This window comes from Odocoileus virginianus, chromosome 4 (genome assembly GCF_023699985.2).
Source record: "Odocoileus virginianus isolate 20LAN1187 ecotype Illinois chromosome 4, Ovbor_1.2, whole genome shotgun sequence".
NCBI classification, from domain to species: Eukaryota; Metazoa; Chordata; class Mammalia; order Artiodactyla; family Cervidae; genus Odocoileus; species Odocoileus virginianus.
Window position 1 is genome coordinate 86,352,340 of NC_069677.1, and position 14,793 is coordinate 86,367,132.

Here is a 14,793-nt window from a genome sequence, read left to right on the forward strand (position 1 = left end):
TGCATGAAGGGGAAGGGCAGTGTTCCTCGGCGGGAATTGAAGGGTGCTTGCTGGTGGCAGCTGGGAGAGACTGGAGTACACACGGGGAGGCTCGGGCCCTGCAGGCCGAGCTTCCAGCAGGGCACCTGGGGCGCCTGGGCCTCAGACTGGGGCCTCCCGGTTGTCTGCTCTCTGCTCAGCTTTCTCGGGGCTGGGATTCCAGAGATCAGGGTGGGAGAGACCCAGGTCAGGGTGGGAGAGACTTGGCTCAAAGAGGTGAACCCAGATGAGGCAGGAGAGACAGAGGGAGGCGGTTCGTTTGGAAGTGGCAGGCGGGCCTGAGCAGAGTCACCTTTTCTAGATTGGAATTACAAGCCCGGGAGGGGCAGATGCCCTGGTGGTCAAGGGTCACCAGGACCCTCCGAGGTCCTGCCAGGCTCTCCGTGATCAGAAATGGTGGCCGACTGGGCACAGCACTCCCTGCCCCGACCCGGCCTGTGGGTGCCTCGCGGGGAACCTCTGTGCTGCAAGAGGCCTGATCACCGCAGCGGTCCTTTTGGCGTCCCTGGGACTCTGAACCGATGCCTTTCCGGTGTCTCTGCGCCCAGTCACAGGGGCTGCAGCCTGGCAGAAGGGATTAGGACCCTTCTCTGAGACGCTCTGCTCTGGGGCCTGAGGGGCACAACCCCACGGAGACCTGCAGGCTGCGGAGTCCCAAGAGCTGCGCGGGGACTAGGGAGACGCCTTTGGCCACGGGGCACAGGGAAGGGTCGTGCAGAGTCATGACAGGTGTCCCTCCAGCAAAGAGCACCTCCGTTAAGGCGGTTCCAGGCCGGGCGATCGACCTGAAGTCGGTAAACCCGACCTTTGTATGGTGGGCGCCCCGAACCTGATGTTTGGCATCATCTCTGGGTCTTAAGCCGACTTTCACACCGCCTCCCGGGTGGAGTGTGGAAGGCCTGTCCGCAGCGGGCGGCTTGGAGCCCAGCACCTCGCAGGACGCAGAGCCCAGAGGACTGGAAGCGGTGGCCTGTCCCCGCCGGTGCCCTGTGCCTTCCAGCTGCACCGTGCAGCCGGCTGGAGCGTTTCTCCCGCGAGCAGGAGCCCGTGACCTGACCGCCAGAGCCCCGAGTTCTCGGAAGGGAAAGTTCTTTTCTTTTCCCACCCCCCATCCGGTGCCCCCAACTCGACTCCTCCCGTTGGGAGCTGCGGTGGCGGGAGGGCGGTAGTCACTTATCTTGTCGACCTTCCACCGAAGTAGAGATGATTCCTCTCCTGCTGAAGTGGCAGTGAAAGTTAGAGGAGAATTAGGTTTTGTAAAAGCCGAGTCTCTTTCCAACCCAGGGAGGAGAGATGGCAACTGGTTTGCCATAGTGAGCCGGTCAGTAATCAGCATGTTACAAAGCAGGTGCAGAGTCCAGATAGGATGGAAGCCTCCTCTCCCGTCCCAAGGTTAAATGATTTTTAAGCAAGCCAGAACTGAGTTAGAAGTCTGGAGAAAGGGGCTAACTTGCAGGCCATTCGTTGTTTGGCGATTTCCAGGAAAGCAGCTTACAAATTGGGAACTGGTGGGTGGACTGCTGCTGCAAGTATTCAACTGAGGCTGCAGGTTCCAGCTCTGGGAAGCGAGTCTCCAGGCCTTGGGGCCCAGAATTTCTTGGCCCTGAGGTTCAGCGAGATAAAGAACCCACCTGCCAATGCAGGAGACTGGGGTTTGATCCCTCAGGTTGGGAAGATCCCCTGGAGGAGGGCATGGAAACCCACTCCAGCATTCTTGCCGGGGAAAATCCTATGGACAGAGGAGCCTGGCGGGCTGCAGTCCATAGGGTCACAGAAGAGTCAGACAGGACTGCGATGACTGGCTGCAGGGGCGGGCTGGCTGCGGTCTGCGCCCTGAGCACCAGCCTGGTGTTTCGCTCCTAGCGATCTGTCTGTCTCCTCGGGGGGCGACCATCCAGATTGGAACTCCAGGAGGGGTCGGGGATTGCAGTTTGGTCCTAGAGTTTGGTAAATAGTCCTGGACCTATGGGGTCCCAGTTCATCCAAAATGGGGAGCAGAAGGTGGTCGACCCCAGTGCTCCGGCGGTGCTGATGCCGGGGGTCCTGGTGGGCAGCAGCCTGGGGGGCTCCTCCCTGGGCTCAGGGACCTGGGCCCTGCTGCTCTGATGGCGACACTACCCCCTGTTCCAACCCCAAGTGAGTCTGGGACTGGAGAGGTGCCCAAGGCAGAGAAAAGGGTGAGTTTAGAAAGACCTCAATTGTGCAAAATGAGTAGTTTCCTTCTGTGGTAGCTCAGAAGGGTTGGGAGTTCGGAAGTAGCACCCGAAATCAATTTAACCTGTTCGGGAGGGACCACCGGGAGGTGGTACGGGGTTGGGGTGGAGGCTGGTGGAACCGTGAGGGGTCTCGAGGTGGGCTTCAGTGAGGTTTCAGGACCACCCCAGCCCTGCGACGTGGTGGGAGCTCCAGGATCTGCTCCAGGTCTCAGGGCAAACGGAAAGATACGGAAACACTCTCGCTGTTGGGTGGCCCGGAGCCGGCGGGACCCCCGGGTGAAGAAGAATCTAGAGGCCTTGTTAGGACCAAGGGAGTTAGCACATGAATAGCACAGGCTGAAGAAACCACGGGGATCCTCAGACTAACGCTTTGCATTTGAGGAAATTGAGGCCAGAGCAGGGCGGGCGGTTCCCCAGGTCTCCTCTCACCTGGCAAGGACCAGGCAGGCAGTGCCCGCCGCGGGCAGGGAGGCCAGTGCTGGAGAGGCCGCCGGGCCTCACCTCTGTTCATCCTGAGACCGCCGGGTGGAAGGAGAGAAGGAGGAGACACCGCAGCGTGGGGACGGGGAGAGGCAACGAGCCAGGTGGACGCTCCGGCGGGGAGGCCAGTCTGCAAGCTGGACGGCGCTGGCAGCCCAGACAGCCGGTCCAAGGCTCGGCGCTGGCAAGCTGGCCCGCTGGGCCTTGGTCATCTTGTCTGTAAAATGGGCCCATCAGCAGCTCCATGGCTGCGCAAGGTTCCTGGGGTGGGGTGTGAGGAGGCAGGCCGGAGCAGGTGGATATCGACCTCCTCCAGTCTGCGTCCTTCCCGTGAGCTCGCTGCCTTCCCCCACCCCAGCAGGTGCAGCTTGAATGCTGCCGGCCCCACTGGGCAGACTTCTGGGACCCACCATCTGGAGTTGGAAGATGAGCTGTTTTCGGGGTCCCCACCAGTTCTTCCCCTTTAACTTTGAGCTGAGAAGTGGAGAGGTAGCTGAGCAGTCAAGAGGGCAAGGGAGCCAGGCCGGCTTTGGCAGGGACTCAGAATTGAAAGCTTAGTGGGTTAATGTGGGTGGGAGGGCCAGGTGTTCCCAGGGCGCGGGGTCTACCTGACCTCCTGGCACTGTGGCCTTCCCTTCAGGGGAAGGGAGGCGGCTTTGGAAACCCAGAATGCGCCTAGGGTGGGCCATCGCTGTGTGTGACCACGCCAGGCAGGACGTAGCGCAAAATTATTCCGCCGTCTGATGATCTGTGCTGGGCCTGGGGAGGCTGGGGTCGGAGCTGGGAGAGCTCGGGGTGGTCACTCACTGGGGTTAGGCCCCCTTCCTAGGAGTCGGGGTTCCCAGAGGGTGGCCGCCTTCTAGACACTTGTCCAGAAAGCTCTTGCGGAAGAGACTGGCTTCACGTCCCCAGTTAAGGAGCAGGAGCAGAGCTGGAAACAGGCTCGTTGTGGGGAGAGAACAGAGCCCCTCCTTTACCGCCCGCCCCCCCAAGACCCCAGACAGGTGTGGGCATGCGAGAGAGGCAGGGACCACAACACACGTGACAACCTTTTACTCCAGAGAAGCGAGCTTGTCACACACACAGTTAAGCGGGGTTGGAGGCCTGCGTAATTCCAGTGGCCGGATTTATCTGGGTTTGGGTTCAGGCAGAACCTTCCCCGCCCGCCCCGCCCCGACGCACCTGAATGCCAGGAGGAGGGCTGGGGTGGGGGCTGTCCTAGAAACAGTCACTGGGGATGGAAACGCTCTGATTTAGAGGCTTCAGTAAGGAGAAATGCACCCTAAACCGACTTGGGGTCACAGATCCAAGGCCTTTCTCTACCGCAGCCCGAAATAATGTAGGCTGGTTTTTTTTTTTAAGTAGACATATTTTTTTAGACGAAAGTGGGTTTTTACAATCCTCTCTCGATCTCTACTTGGAAGTCTGCCAGGCTGTGCGCCAGGTCTGGGAGAGGACGCTCACAGAGGCAGAGCGGGAGACTCCGGCAGGCAGCCGTGATGGGAACTCCAGAGCTGCGGGGCGCTGGTGGTTGGGGGTGCTCAGATTCACCTCTGGGGGGTTGATCAGCACTATAGACCGGCTGGGGGTGCTTGGGGTGCACACCCAGAAGCCTGGCGGGGCGCTTGCTGGCCATGAGGCCTCACCCCCATCCTTCAAGGTGTAAGTGTCAGACAACAAGGTCCAAGGTCGCTGGTCGCTTCCAGTTGCCTGTAGTCTGAACGTGGTACCACACTGACTCTTGGCCAAGTAGGACAGGCTGGAACCTTCCCCACTTCCCCTGCCCCTACCCAGAGCCAGGCTCCCTTGGGACGCATCTACCAGTCACTCCCCTCAATACCCATTCTCTGGGCTGTGCAGCTGCTGGTTTGAAAGAGAGTTCTAGGGCCAGGATTTTCAGGGAGCCCAGTGATAACGAACCATTCCAAGGCCGGGAAAGGACTGAATTACCCCCATTTTCGGTACCCAAGCTTGCACTGGGGGAACTGTGAGAATCACCATCAGTCCAGGAAGCTCTTATCCAAGTCTAGACCCATTCATTGGTCACTGGATACAGTGGGTTCAGTTCCTGGGTCCAGAGGAGCAAACCCAACTGCCTCCTTTGGGTCTCCACATGTGTGTTGCTTCATCTGAGAGGGTGAGACCCGATCTCACAGCAAGGGAACCCCTCCAAGTCTCCTGCCTCACTGAGGAACAGACTTATTTATGTGATCTGATGTTTATGGCCTGTGACCTGCACCCAGGCACAGCCGGTGCTCTTTCAAAAGCTGTATATTGACCGACTACCTGAGCACCCAGAAAGGAGAGACCATATTTATGTAGCCTCTGCAGCTGGCTTCCCAAGTGGCTTAGATGGTAAAAAAAAAAAAAAAATCTGCCTGCGATGCAGAAGACCTGGGTTCGATCCCTGGATCGGGAAGATCCCCGGAGAAGGAAATAGCAACCCACTTTAGTATTCTTGCCTGGGAAATCCCAGGGACAGAGAAGCCTGGCGGGCTGCAGTCTATGTGGTCACAAAGAGACACGACTGAGCGACTAATGACTAACACTGGCAGGCTGGGCCTGGAAGGGCTGAAACCAAATAGCCCGCTGAGTGTACAAGGTCACCCACAAACCCTTGGAGGCAGGGGGAGAAAGGGGATACCTGTCTCCCTTTCCCTGTGACCTCGTGGCTAACACCCCCAAATGGCCTAGCCCATCTAGATTCCCAGCATCAGACACTGCACCCCACTGCTGACACATGTAGGGCACGCAGGACCCCAAACCCTGGCTGGAAACCACCAGCCAGGTTGGGAACCCCATTTGCTCCAGTCATTGGTATGGTGCAGGGGTTTCCCAGAATCAGGCAATACAGACCCGCCAACGACATAATCCTGGAGGAGCTCAGCCCAGCTTTTTCTTACACTCTTCCCTCATTTTTCTAACAAACGAAGCTTTTTGTCAGGTCCAAATAAGGACCGTGTATCCAGCACCTCACTTTTTCAGGAGTATATATGGCTTTATGGTAACAAGATGGCTTTTGTGTTTTTTTTTTTTTTTTTGGTTACAAACCTTATCCTCTTTAGTCTCTGCCTCCAGATCAAAGTAGATTTTTATGGGCCCAGGGAAAAGGCCTCGCGCACAGCGGTTTCTAATGGAAGAGCTGGCAGCCCCATCACCCTGTGAGGTGGCCTGGGGGCAGGGGAGTTCGAGGAGAGCCTCCCACCACCCACCCCTGTCACTCCAGGTCCAAATCTCCGCTGGCAGAGCGGAGGCGTGGAGGAACCGTCCTGTCGGATCTTATAATAAGAGGACAGGCTCTCTTGATGTATCCAGCTATTTGAATTACACAGAAAGCTGGCCTGTGTAGCCCGTGCACTTTGGTGTGTGAGGCTGGAAGGCTTTGGGGAGACCCGGAGAGTCTGGTGTCGGGGGGAGGTCATTCCCCAGGTCTCTCAGACCCAGGCCTTATGAGGAGTGAGGGCCAGGGGCTATGCCCGCTGTGCAGAGAGAGCCAGGCAAAGGTGGACCAGGGGACGGGGCCAGGAGTAGCTGAAGGACAGTTAAGCAGCTGCGTTTGTCCACTGACAGACATCAGAACTCCTGGACCCTTATTACACTTTTTCTTCATTCACGCCCCCGAGGACTTTAAATGTTGGTTCTTTCCATTTCTGGTTGAGTGGAGTAAATGCCAGCACCAGCCGGCTCTTGGGTGTTGGGGAGGAAGGACCTTCCAATGGCCCTGTACTGTGGTCATCCTTGGGGGTGCGGTGAACGGCGGTTTCCTGAGGTTAAAGAGACACCTCCATTCCATTCTGAGGTGGGGTCTGGGGAGTGGGGTGGGAGTTGTGATGGTTTTTGGGAAATCAGGCTATATGGAAATTAGCCAATTCCTTATGGGGAGACCAGGATAAACCTCTAGGGAGACATAAAGGCCACCCCTTTCTTAGTTGCTTAGTAGAATTGGCCGGTAGAGGGTCTCCAGGGTCTCTGGGGGGCGCCCCCAGGGTCACAGCGGCTGAGCCGAGGGCACTTGAGAGGATTATTCTGCTGAGCAGGGCTACCTTTCCCCTGGTGCACTTTCTGCAACACCAGTGGCCTTCCTGGAGGTGGTGGGGAGCCACCAGAGGCTTTGGGGGACGGTTAGGAAGCGGAGGGGCTGCAAGACCCCGATTGTGTGACAACAAACACTTCCCAGTTACCATCTAGTATATACACTGCTCTCCCAGCCCATGGTCCATCCCCCTCCCAGCTGTTGCTAAGTTAGGAGTTCACCTTGGGGAAACCCCCAGGGAACCCCTTTCCAGGTTGGGGCTCCTGAATTGGAAGAAGGTCGGTGCTTCTGGGGTGCATGAGGAGGGTGCTGAAAAGTCAGGGAGTTGGGAGGATTCTAGGAGGTTGAAAAAGATTTTTTTTAAAAAGCCAGAAAAGCTGCCTCTAAGATGGCCAGGGCTCTTAAGTTTGGGCCACTCTGTCTTTGAGAAAATACATAGGTACCAGCTTCGCAGGGTAGGGAGAGAGGAGGTACCTTTGGGGGGAATGTTTACTGGTCTAATCCATATTCCCGTTTGGATACGAGGATGGCCGATTTCAAAGCAGATTAGATTACCTTGTGGCATGTCAAATGAAATGGCAATTTCAGAGCGGTGAGCCCACGGGCGACCCAGAGGAGCTACCTACGGGGCAGGCGGCCTTGGACCTGGAGGCCTCCATGGGAATTTCTCCTCTGCCTTTTTTTAAATTTTGATCGAAGGCCAAGAAAGGGGTGATGCGGGCGGGCCGTGGGGGCGGAGGTCGCTGGCTGGGTGCTGCCGTTTACCGGTTTGCTTTGGTTCCCGTCCAGGTTTAGGAGACGCGTGGGGACAGCCCAGCCGTGCGGGGCCCCTGGACACTGTCGCCAAGGAGCTGGGATCACACTTGCTGCAGGTAGTGGGGTCGTCATGCGAGGGGCAGGGGAGGAGAAGCGCTGTGCCACCCAAGGCCCTGGCCTGTGCCCCCTGGGGCCTCCCTTCCGATCTGCCACGCCAGTCTTCAGGGGAGGCCCCTTCTCACGGAGCCTCTGGAGGGTCCATTGACCAAGCCCCAGGCTGCGAAGGTCAACAGCGATCAGACTTCGGGCCAACAGACTCCCCACAACTCCTCTTCTTGGGGGGAGGGTGCTGGGGCCCCATGTGGATTCTGCACAACCAGTACAACCTCGGTCAGCCCCCCCACGAGCCCCACACCTAGCCTCCTTTCAACTCCTGCCCCCAGGTCTCTAGCCCTTGAGACCTAGGGGAAGGGTGAAGTCCTGTCCAATTTGACTTTCCTCAGCACACTGTTTTGGAGCGCTTGCTCTGTGCCTGACACCGTGCCAGGCGCTGGAGCGAGAGAAGGAAGGCCCAAGGACACAACAAGCCAGAGAGGGAGCAATCAAGTGCTTGATGCTTGGGTGTTTGTTTGGAGAAGTTGCAATCGAGACAGCATCCATAACTGAATCTCAGCAGTTGCGGTGGACGGCCGGTTCAGTGCTGGCCAGATTCTATTCTAAATCTACTATATCATCTCTTCGCTTAGAAGTGTGTTCTATTTTTAACTGCATTTTTTTCAGAGGAAGAAGTCGAGGCACAGAAAGGTTAAGCCGCACGCCTGAGGTCACAGCCACAGCACGCGGGGCGGAGCCTTGGTCCACCCGAGTGGTCCAGCTCTTAAGTGGGGGCAGGTCAGGACATGGTGCGCGCTCCTGGCTCACCGAGGAAGCCCTGGCTTGGTCTGTGGTCCGCCGCTTAGCGCCCCCAGCCCGCAGCCATTCAGCCCGGGGCTGTTAAACCGCCCTGACCTCGGGTTCCCCCCCCCGCCCCCCACGCGGTGTCTGGGGCCGGGGCAGAGTGAACGGGCGCACGACCGGCCACTTCCAAGTACGGGGCTGGCGCTAGGTGGGAACAGCAACTCCCGGTGTCTCGGAGTCTTTCAAATGCCCTTTGCAGAGCCTCATCAACGACCCAATTCATTCCCCCCTCCCTTCATTTGTCTCTGCCACCGAAAAATGCCTACCGAGAGCTATTTTGCATTTCCTCCTTCTATTTTGTGTTTTCTTTTATAAAAAAAGTTGGCTTCGAAACTCGGGGACTTGGGTCCGCGCTTCGAAAAAGCAGATCTGTTCAAAACTCTTTTGCCCCCAGATGCCCGAGTGTGTGTGTGTGTTTTATTTTTGTTTTTTTTTTAATGCGCGCGCTGGGGAAGAGAAGCTCCGGGGATATGTTTGAAACCCGAGGCTTTTCCAGCAGCGCGAGCGGTGCGCGAGCCGGCCCGGGAATGGCGCTGTTGGAGCCCTTCCCGCGCCCCGCGCGCTGCCCCCAAGCTCACGTCCAGCGCCGCGCGCGGTATTTTGCATGCTTGATGCGCCTTCATATTACAAGTGACACTAATATCACGGACAACTCAGTGCTAAGGAGCGCCACTGAAAACCTGGCGGCAAAGTCAACGCCCCCAAGTCTCTCCACTGTACGTTTATTTAATTCCGGAGTGTCTGTGGATGGGCGGCTTTGCAGTTAATATACATGCAAGCGCATTAGGTCATTTGCAGCTCTGAAGGCAGAACCAACATTTTCCATTAAGAGTATTATTTTTTAAGCTACTACTGGCAGCGTTCAGAATTTAATTATGATACAACTTTTTCTCTTTTCCTCATACAGCCGCTATTATTTCATTTCATGTATTTCTTTCATGATTTTGGAATTAAGCATGCAAAATGGGCCAACATGGTGATAACTTTAGAAATCGCTAGTTCATATGTTTGAAAAGGAGTTTAGTTGGTAAAATATTTTGTAGCTGAGTTAGAAACATGAAAGTCGGGCTCCTGATCAAGGTGTTGATTTCAACCTCAACACAAGGAAAGCTAATGATAGCAGAGAAGTTTTTGCAGCAAAACTGTATTTGAGACAGCAGAATGGAAGGATATCTTTCAAGTTTCACTTCTACATTCTTTTTTAGGCACCCCCCCTCCAAAGAGGGGGTGGATTTAGAAAAACCAAAGGTAATCTGGTTTCAATTACATGCTGTAAAAATAGAATTTGTGGCCAGAAATTAATTTGGAATATTTTTTATGGGGGCGACGTTGTGGGTTGTATGGGTCTTTCACCAACTTTATTGCTTTTCTTTGGTTCTGGATCTAAAATATGAATGGTAAATAAAATGCAGTTTCCTTTTTCAAAAATAATTTAGTCCCTTTATCCTTGCCACACATAAATGCAATCATTACCTTTCATTTAACTTAATTATGTCTTATAATTTTACTTTATTTTTTTGAGGGCTAGCCAGCTTTGGCAAAAATCAGAATATCCTTTGGGTGGTTTTAATTGTTCAGAAATTGATCCTTCTTCTCCCTGAATTTTGCAAAGGTCGTTTGATCTCTTGCAAATTCTGAATAATTAATTCTGTAGACATAGTCTGTTAAAAATAACTGGGTATTTTTTTTTTAATTTTTTAGGGAGTGGGAGTGTTCAGAATTTATTATTCAAATGGTACTTAGGGATAACTAGAAAATTGTGGCAAATAAAGCATATGTTCTAGTGGTTTAAACGGCTGCCAATTATGACATAAAATGGTCTATACAGTGGTAGATTTTCCCCTAAGTACCATAGAACTCCGGATTTGTGCTAAGTGCTAAAATAACCCCAACAATAAAGCTACTACGTTTAAACTGAGCTTGATAGGAATTCTCAAATGTTTTGCATGATTTTTGTGATGTAGATGTAGGACTATTTTTAAAGTCCTTTTAAAGTATTTGAGAGCCTGGCTGGGGAACGAAACCTATCTCACGGCTCCAGGGCTCCATTTTTACATTTAACCATATTCGTTGATTATAATATTTTATACATTGCTCCATTCCACTGACTGTATGATGACCAGCTTTAACTCTAACATTTATCATCTCTTACCCTGCTGCTTTTTCTTTTACAGACTTTGGATGGATTTGTTTTTGTGGTAGCATCTGATGGCAAAATCATGTATATTTCGGAAACAGCTTCTGTACATTTAGGCTTGTCCCAGGTGGGTATCATCTAATTTTATGTACAATTAAAATAATAAATTAAGCGTTGGCGGATCTTGACAGCCTTACCCAACTTGAAAATGAGTCTGTCCAAGAGTCTGCTTTTGTGTATGAACCTAATCCAAAATTGCAAAATCGTTTTCTTTTTTTTTTTTTTTTCCGCCGACAGGCTAGGTTTTTCTTCTCCGTGTTACGTTTCACTTTTCCACTTTCTTTTTCCTTTGGGGCTAATGCCTAGTAATATCTTTGCAACAGTCAGCTTTGTCTGTCAGCCTGGACTCTGCTCATACTATAAAGCTCTCTGCCCCTAACAAGAACTTCACAAAGGGAGATTTTTCAGTGCACGCTCAATGGTCTACATGTGGTATTGTGAGTTGCTATGAAAGAGAGAGGCAAGCTGATGTAGAACATGGATTTTATGCAGAATGTGCTTTGGGGAGAGAGAAAAGGGGGGTAGATTTATGAGTGTTCACGTGGAATTCAGGGTAATTTTTCCTGAGTTTTTCCAGCTCAGTGGTCGTTTCAGTAAAGCATTTTATATGCTTGTGATAGAAACTCATAAAACTCAGTTTACTACTATTTTTTGCACAGCGAAGTCCTGGTTTCTTTAGAACATTTGGATATTACCTATTTTTCTGGAACCGTCTTCTAAAAAGGAGGTCATTCCCTAGAGGAGAGAGGGGCACTCGATTTTATCTGTCCCGTCAAGCCAGGGGTTTGGTGGAGGATTTGGCTGCTGTCTGGGCTGTGGCCAGTCTGGATGGCGGGGGAGTCTACTGATGGTTGCCCAGCCACATTTCTGATTTAACAAGCCTGGATCATGGTTCTAAGAGTCACACTGTTTAATACATGTAGGGGCTAAATGTTTCTTTACATTGTGAGTGATCGGAGTGCTTTTTTTCATTACAACTGAAGACACACTAGAATTAATTAGATACAGGAAATGGGCTCCCAGGAGGCGTATGAATAATCTGTGTTGCACCACTCTCCTCCTGTAGTTAAGCCAAAGTAAAACATGCCAATTAAAGTGGCTTGAGTTTTCTCATTGAAAAACAGAATTACCAATTTGGAAACCTGCATCTGGTGTTGTATTCTTTTTTTTTTTTTTCTTCTGCCAAGATGTTTCTTAAACTTTCCATTTGTTTACAGCCTTCTTTCCCAGTGGATGGACATCCTTACCCAGGTCCAAGGGGGTTTCTGTGCCTGTGTATTTCTTCTGCAGAGTCTTCTAAAATGAATCACATATTAAAATTGTTCAGTATTTTCTGTTTTCTTCCTCTTCTCTTCTTTTATGATACCAGGCCTCCCAGATAAGATTTAATAAGGTTTGACTCTTTCACCTATGTGACTCATGGGATTAGTGTACTTGTAGAATGGGAAACACTATTGGAAATATGAAGTTTTCTCTTTTTATCTTTTCCAGGGTTGTTATTCTCCGAATTTGCACCTTATTAATCTCTGAATGGTTAGAATTATTTAAGACCCTTTAGTTGGACCCAGCCTGGCTTCTACTCCTGACTTGATCTGTGGCTGAGTGCCCGTGATCAGATTTCTTAACATTTTAAATGTAACTTATAATAACTTTTGATTAGCCTTATAATAATGTTACAAACAAGACAAAACATTTGACATACTTTTTTAAAATTTTAGTTTTAATTGGAGAATAATTACTTTACAGTATTTTGCTGATTTTTGCCGTATAACGTGAATCAGCAATAAGTATACATGTCACCTCCCTCTTGAACCTCCCTCCCACCCCCACCCATTTCACATACTTTAAAAATGACTGGCCAAATATACTTTAAAGTGGGTAGAGTCATTTTTACTGAATATTAAATTCAGATCTGAGCTCCCTAGCAGCCAAAGCAAAAAGGAAATGCGTTTAGTTATATGGTTTTCTTTGTCTGACAAGGGTTGGCAGTTGACCTGTCTGAACCACAACTTAAATAAGAAAGGAACGCCTACTGTACCACTTCTTTAGGATCATGGTGAAAATCATACCAAAGTCTCGCCTTTTATGATTTATAAACTATAGAGAGCTACACAGAAGCCAGGCGGTATCACAGCTAGAACTGCACTTCAATTAGCATCCTTTGGTGGGCACATATTAGGGATACTTAGTCATGGGAAGTGTCCTGACACATCATAAGGCTCTATGTACATACCACAGGGCATTCCAGTTCATTCCATCAGGCTGTTCTGTCTGGCATCCTATATCCCTCTGTCATTTTTCTCTTTTCACGTGGGTGGGAAATAAAAATGATTGCTTTTTAACATGATAATTAAAAATGACCAAAATATTGGCTAGGTAACAAAATACAGCTCGTGTTCATGATAAACGCCACAAATGGAAATCTAATCAGAATCACAATTTAAACTATATTTCCTCTCAGTCATAATGCAGATGTAAAAGTTTGTATATCATAATTTTGAAAGGGGAGGGAGTTACATACTACTATTTTACAAGAAAACTGTAGAGATGCCTTTTGTCTGTATGTTGCCCAGAGAAGTGTCCATTTCAAGTAAGTCAAACTGACCTTTTCTGAGACTGGCTGATTTTTTTCTGGTCTCCTGGCGGGACTATCCCAGTGTCAGCCTCCAGCTACAAAAACACTTTCCCGGCGACGTCTGGGGAGTGTTTCATGGTGAACTGTTTAAATAAGCAACAACAAACTTTCCCCTCAAATCTACCTCCTGTTCACGATTAACTCTGCAGAAGGAAATCTAGGCCAAATCACAAAGTGTATTTTTTTCTGTCTTCTTAAATAGTAAAATAAGGTATTGAAAAGAATGTCAAACACCCAACTTCTCTTTAAAAAAATGTTTGCACCTTTTGGATTGTTTTATTAGTAGTAACAAGTCAGACAAGTATATCAAACATGAAAACTTAAATTAAAATAGGCCTCAAGATTTTTTAAATCACCAGAGATAAAAGTGTTGATAAAATTTTACCCACTAGTCAAGAGTAACCTTTTAAAAAGGTTTTCTGATGAATAAGGGTGATAATAGCTTATATTTAAACTATGACCTCTGTGTTCCCAGAAGTTTCAGTTATTTTCAATAATAATCTCTCTTTAAGTAATGACATCTTTCACCTTAATTCGGGGGTTAAAGTCTATGTTAGCAGCTTCTAGGAAACATAAACTCCTAGGTTTGCCATAATCGTGTGATAATTTGTAGCAAAGTGGTTTTTTTAAATCTACACTATCTAAATAACTCTGAATTATCTGAGAGTATAAAAATGATTATGTGTTAATAAACCCATCCCAGTTCAAAGCCTTTTATTGAACTTTTTTAAAAGCACATACTGGAATAAGTCTACTTCATTTGGCAGAGTTTATTCATTTATTTTTGCATTGGAATTAGTAAATGTGGCCATCCTTGCTGTCAGACTTTGATACCAAAAAAATGACAGAGAGAACCCCAAAATTCAAACGGTCTCCTCAGCCCATAATTCAAGTGTTGGGGGGAAAAAAGTCAGGCTTCGACTTGTAAATTCTGTTTGGTATATGCCACACTCATAATCCAAAATAATTCGTGAAGACAAACTTACATCTGCTTGGAAGAGGTAGAGTTGAAGAAGCACTTTTTATCCGTCAAGTTTATTAAATGATTTAGTTTCACGGCTTTTTGATTAATTAACTTACATTTGAAGCAGGAAAAAAGCCTTGCATACCTGCTGTGTATTTCTTCAAACATTTTAAAGTATCCTTGTGGTTTAAATTTCCTTACCAAAGTTGCATATGGTATATAACATCTAGGTAACTAACATGCATTCTCACATAATATAGATACATATGAAATAGCTGTTCATGAGCTACATAAAGGAAAATGTAGTGTTTGAGAGTGTGGCCGGAAGCACAACTGTAAAAATAACCATGGTGTTGTTTGGAGCCATAAGACTTAATCCTTTCACTTTTGAAATAAAGAGAAAGAACAGCGTTTAATGTTTGTTGACATAACTTGAACTCTGAAACCCAAACCATTTTATTTTAAAATGCTTAATTTACCATAGTCAGCAAAACACCCAAAGCAGAGTAATGTGTA

General features: G+C 49.6%; 1 protein-coding gene across 1 annotated transcript in view; it reads left to right on the top strand.

Moving 5' to 3' along the window:
- SIM2 (SIM bHLH transcription factor 2) overlaps positions 1 to 14,793 on the top strand; it is a 46,538-nt gene that overhangs the window by 528 nt on the left and 31,217 nt on the right. The window contains exons 2-3 of the mRNA XM_020870856.2: positions 7,558 to 7,640; positions 10,656 to 10,745. Of these exons, the coding sequence (XP_020726515.2) occupies positions 7,558 to 7,640; positions 10,656 to 10,745 (173 nt within the window). The remainder of the gene's footprint in view (positions 1 to 7,557; positions 7,641 to 10,655; positions 10,746 to 14,793) is intronic.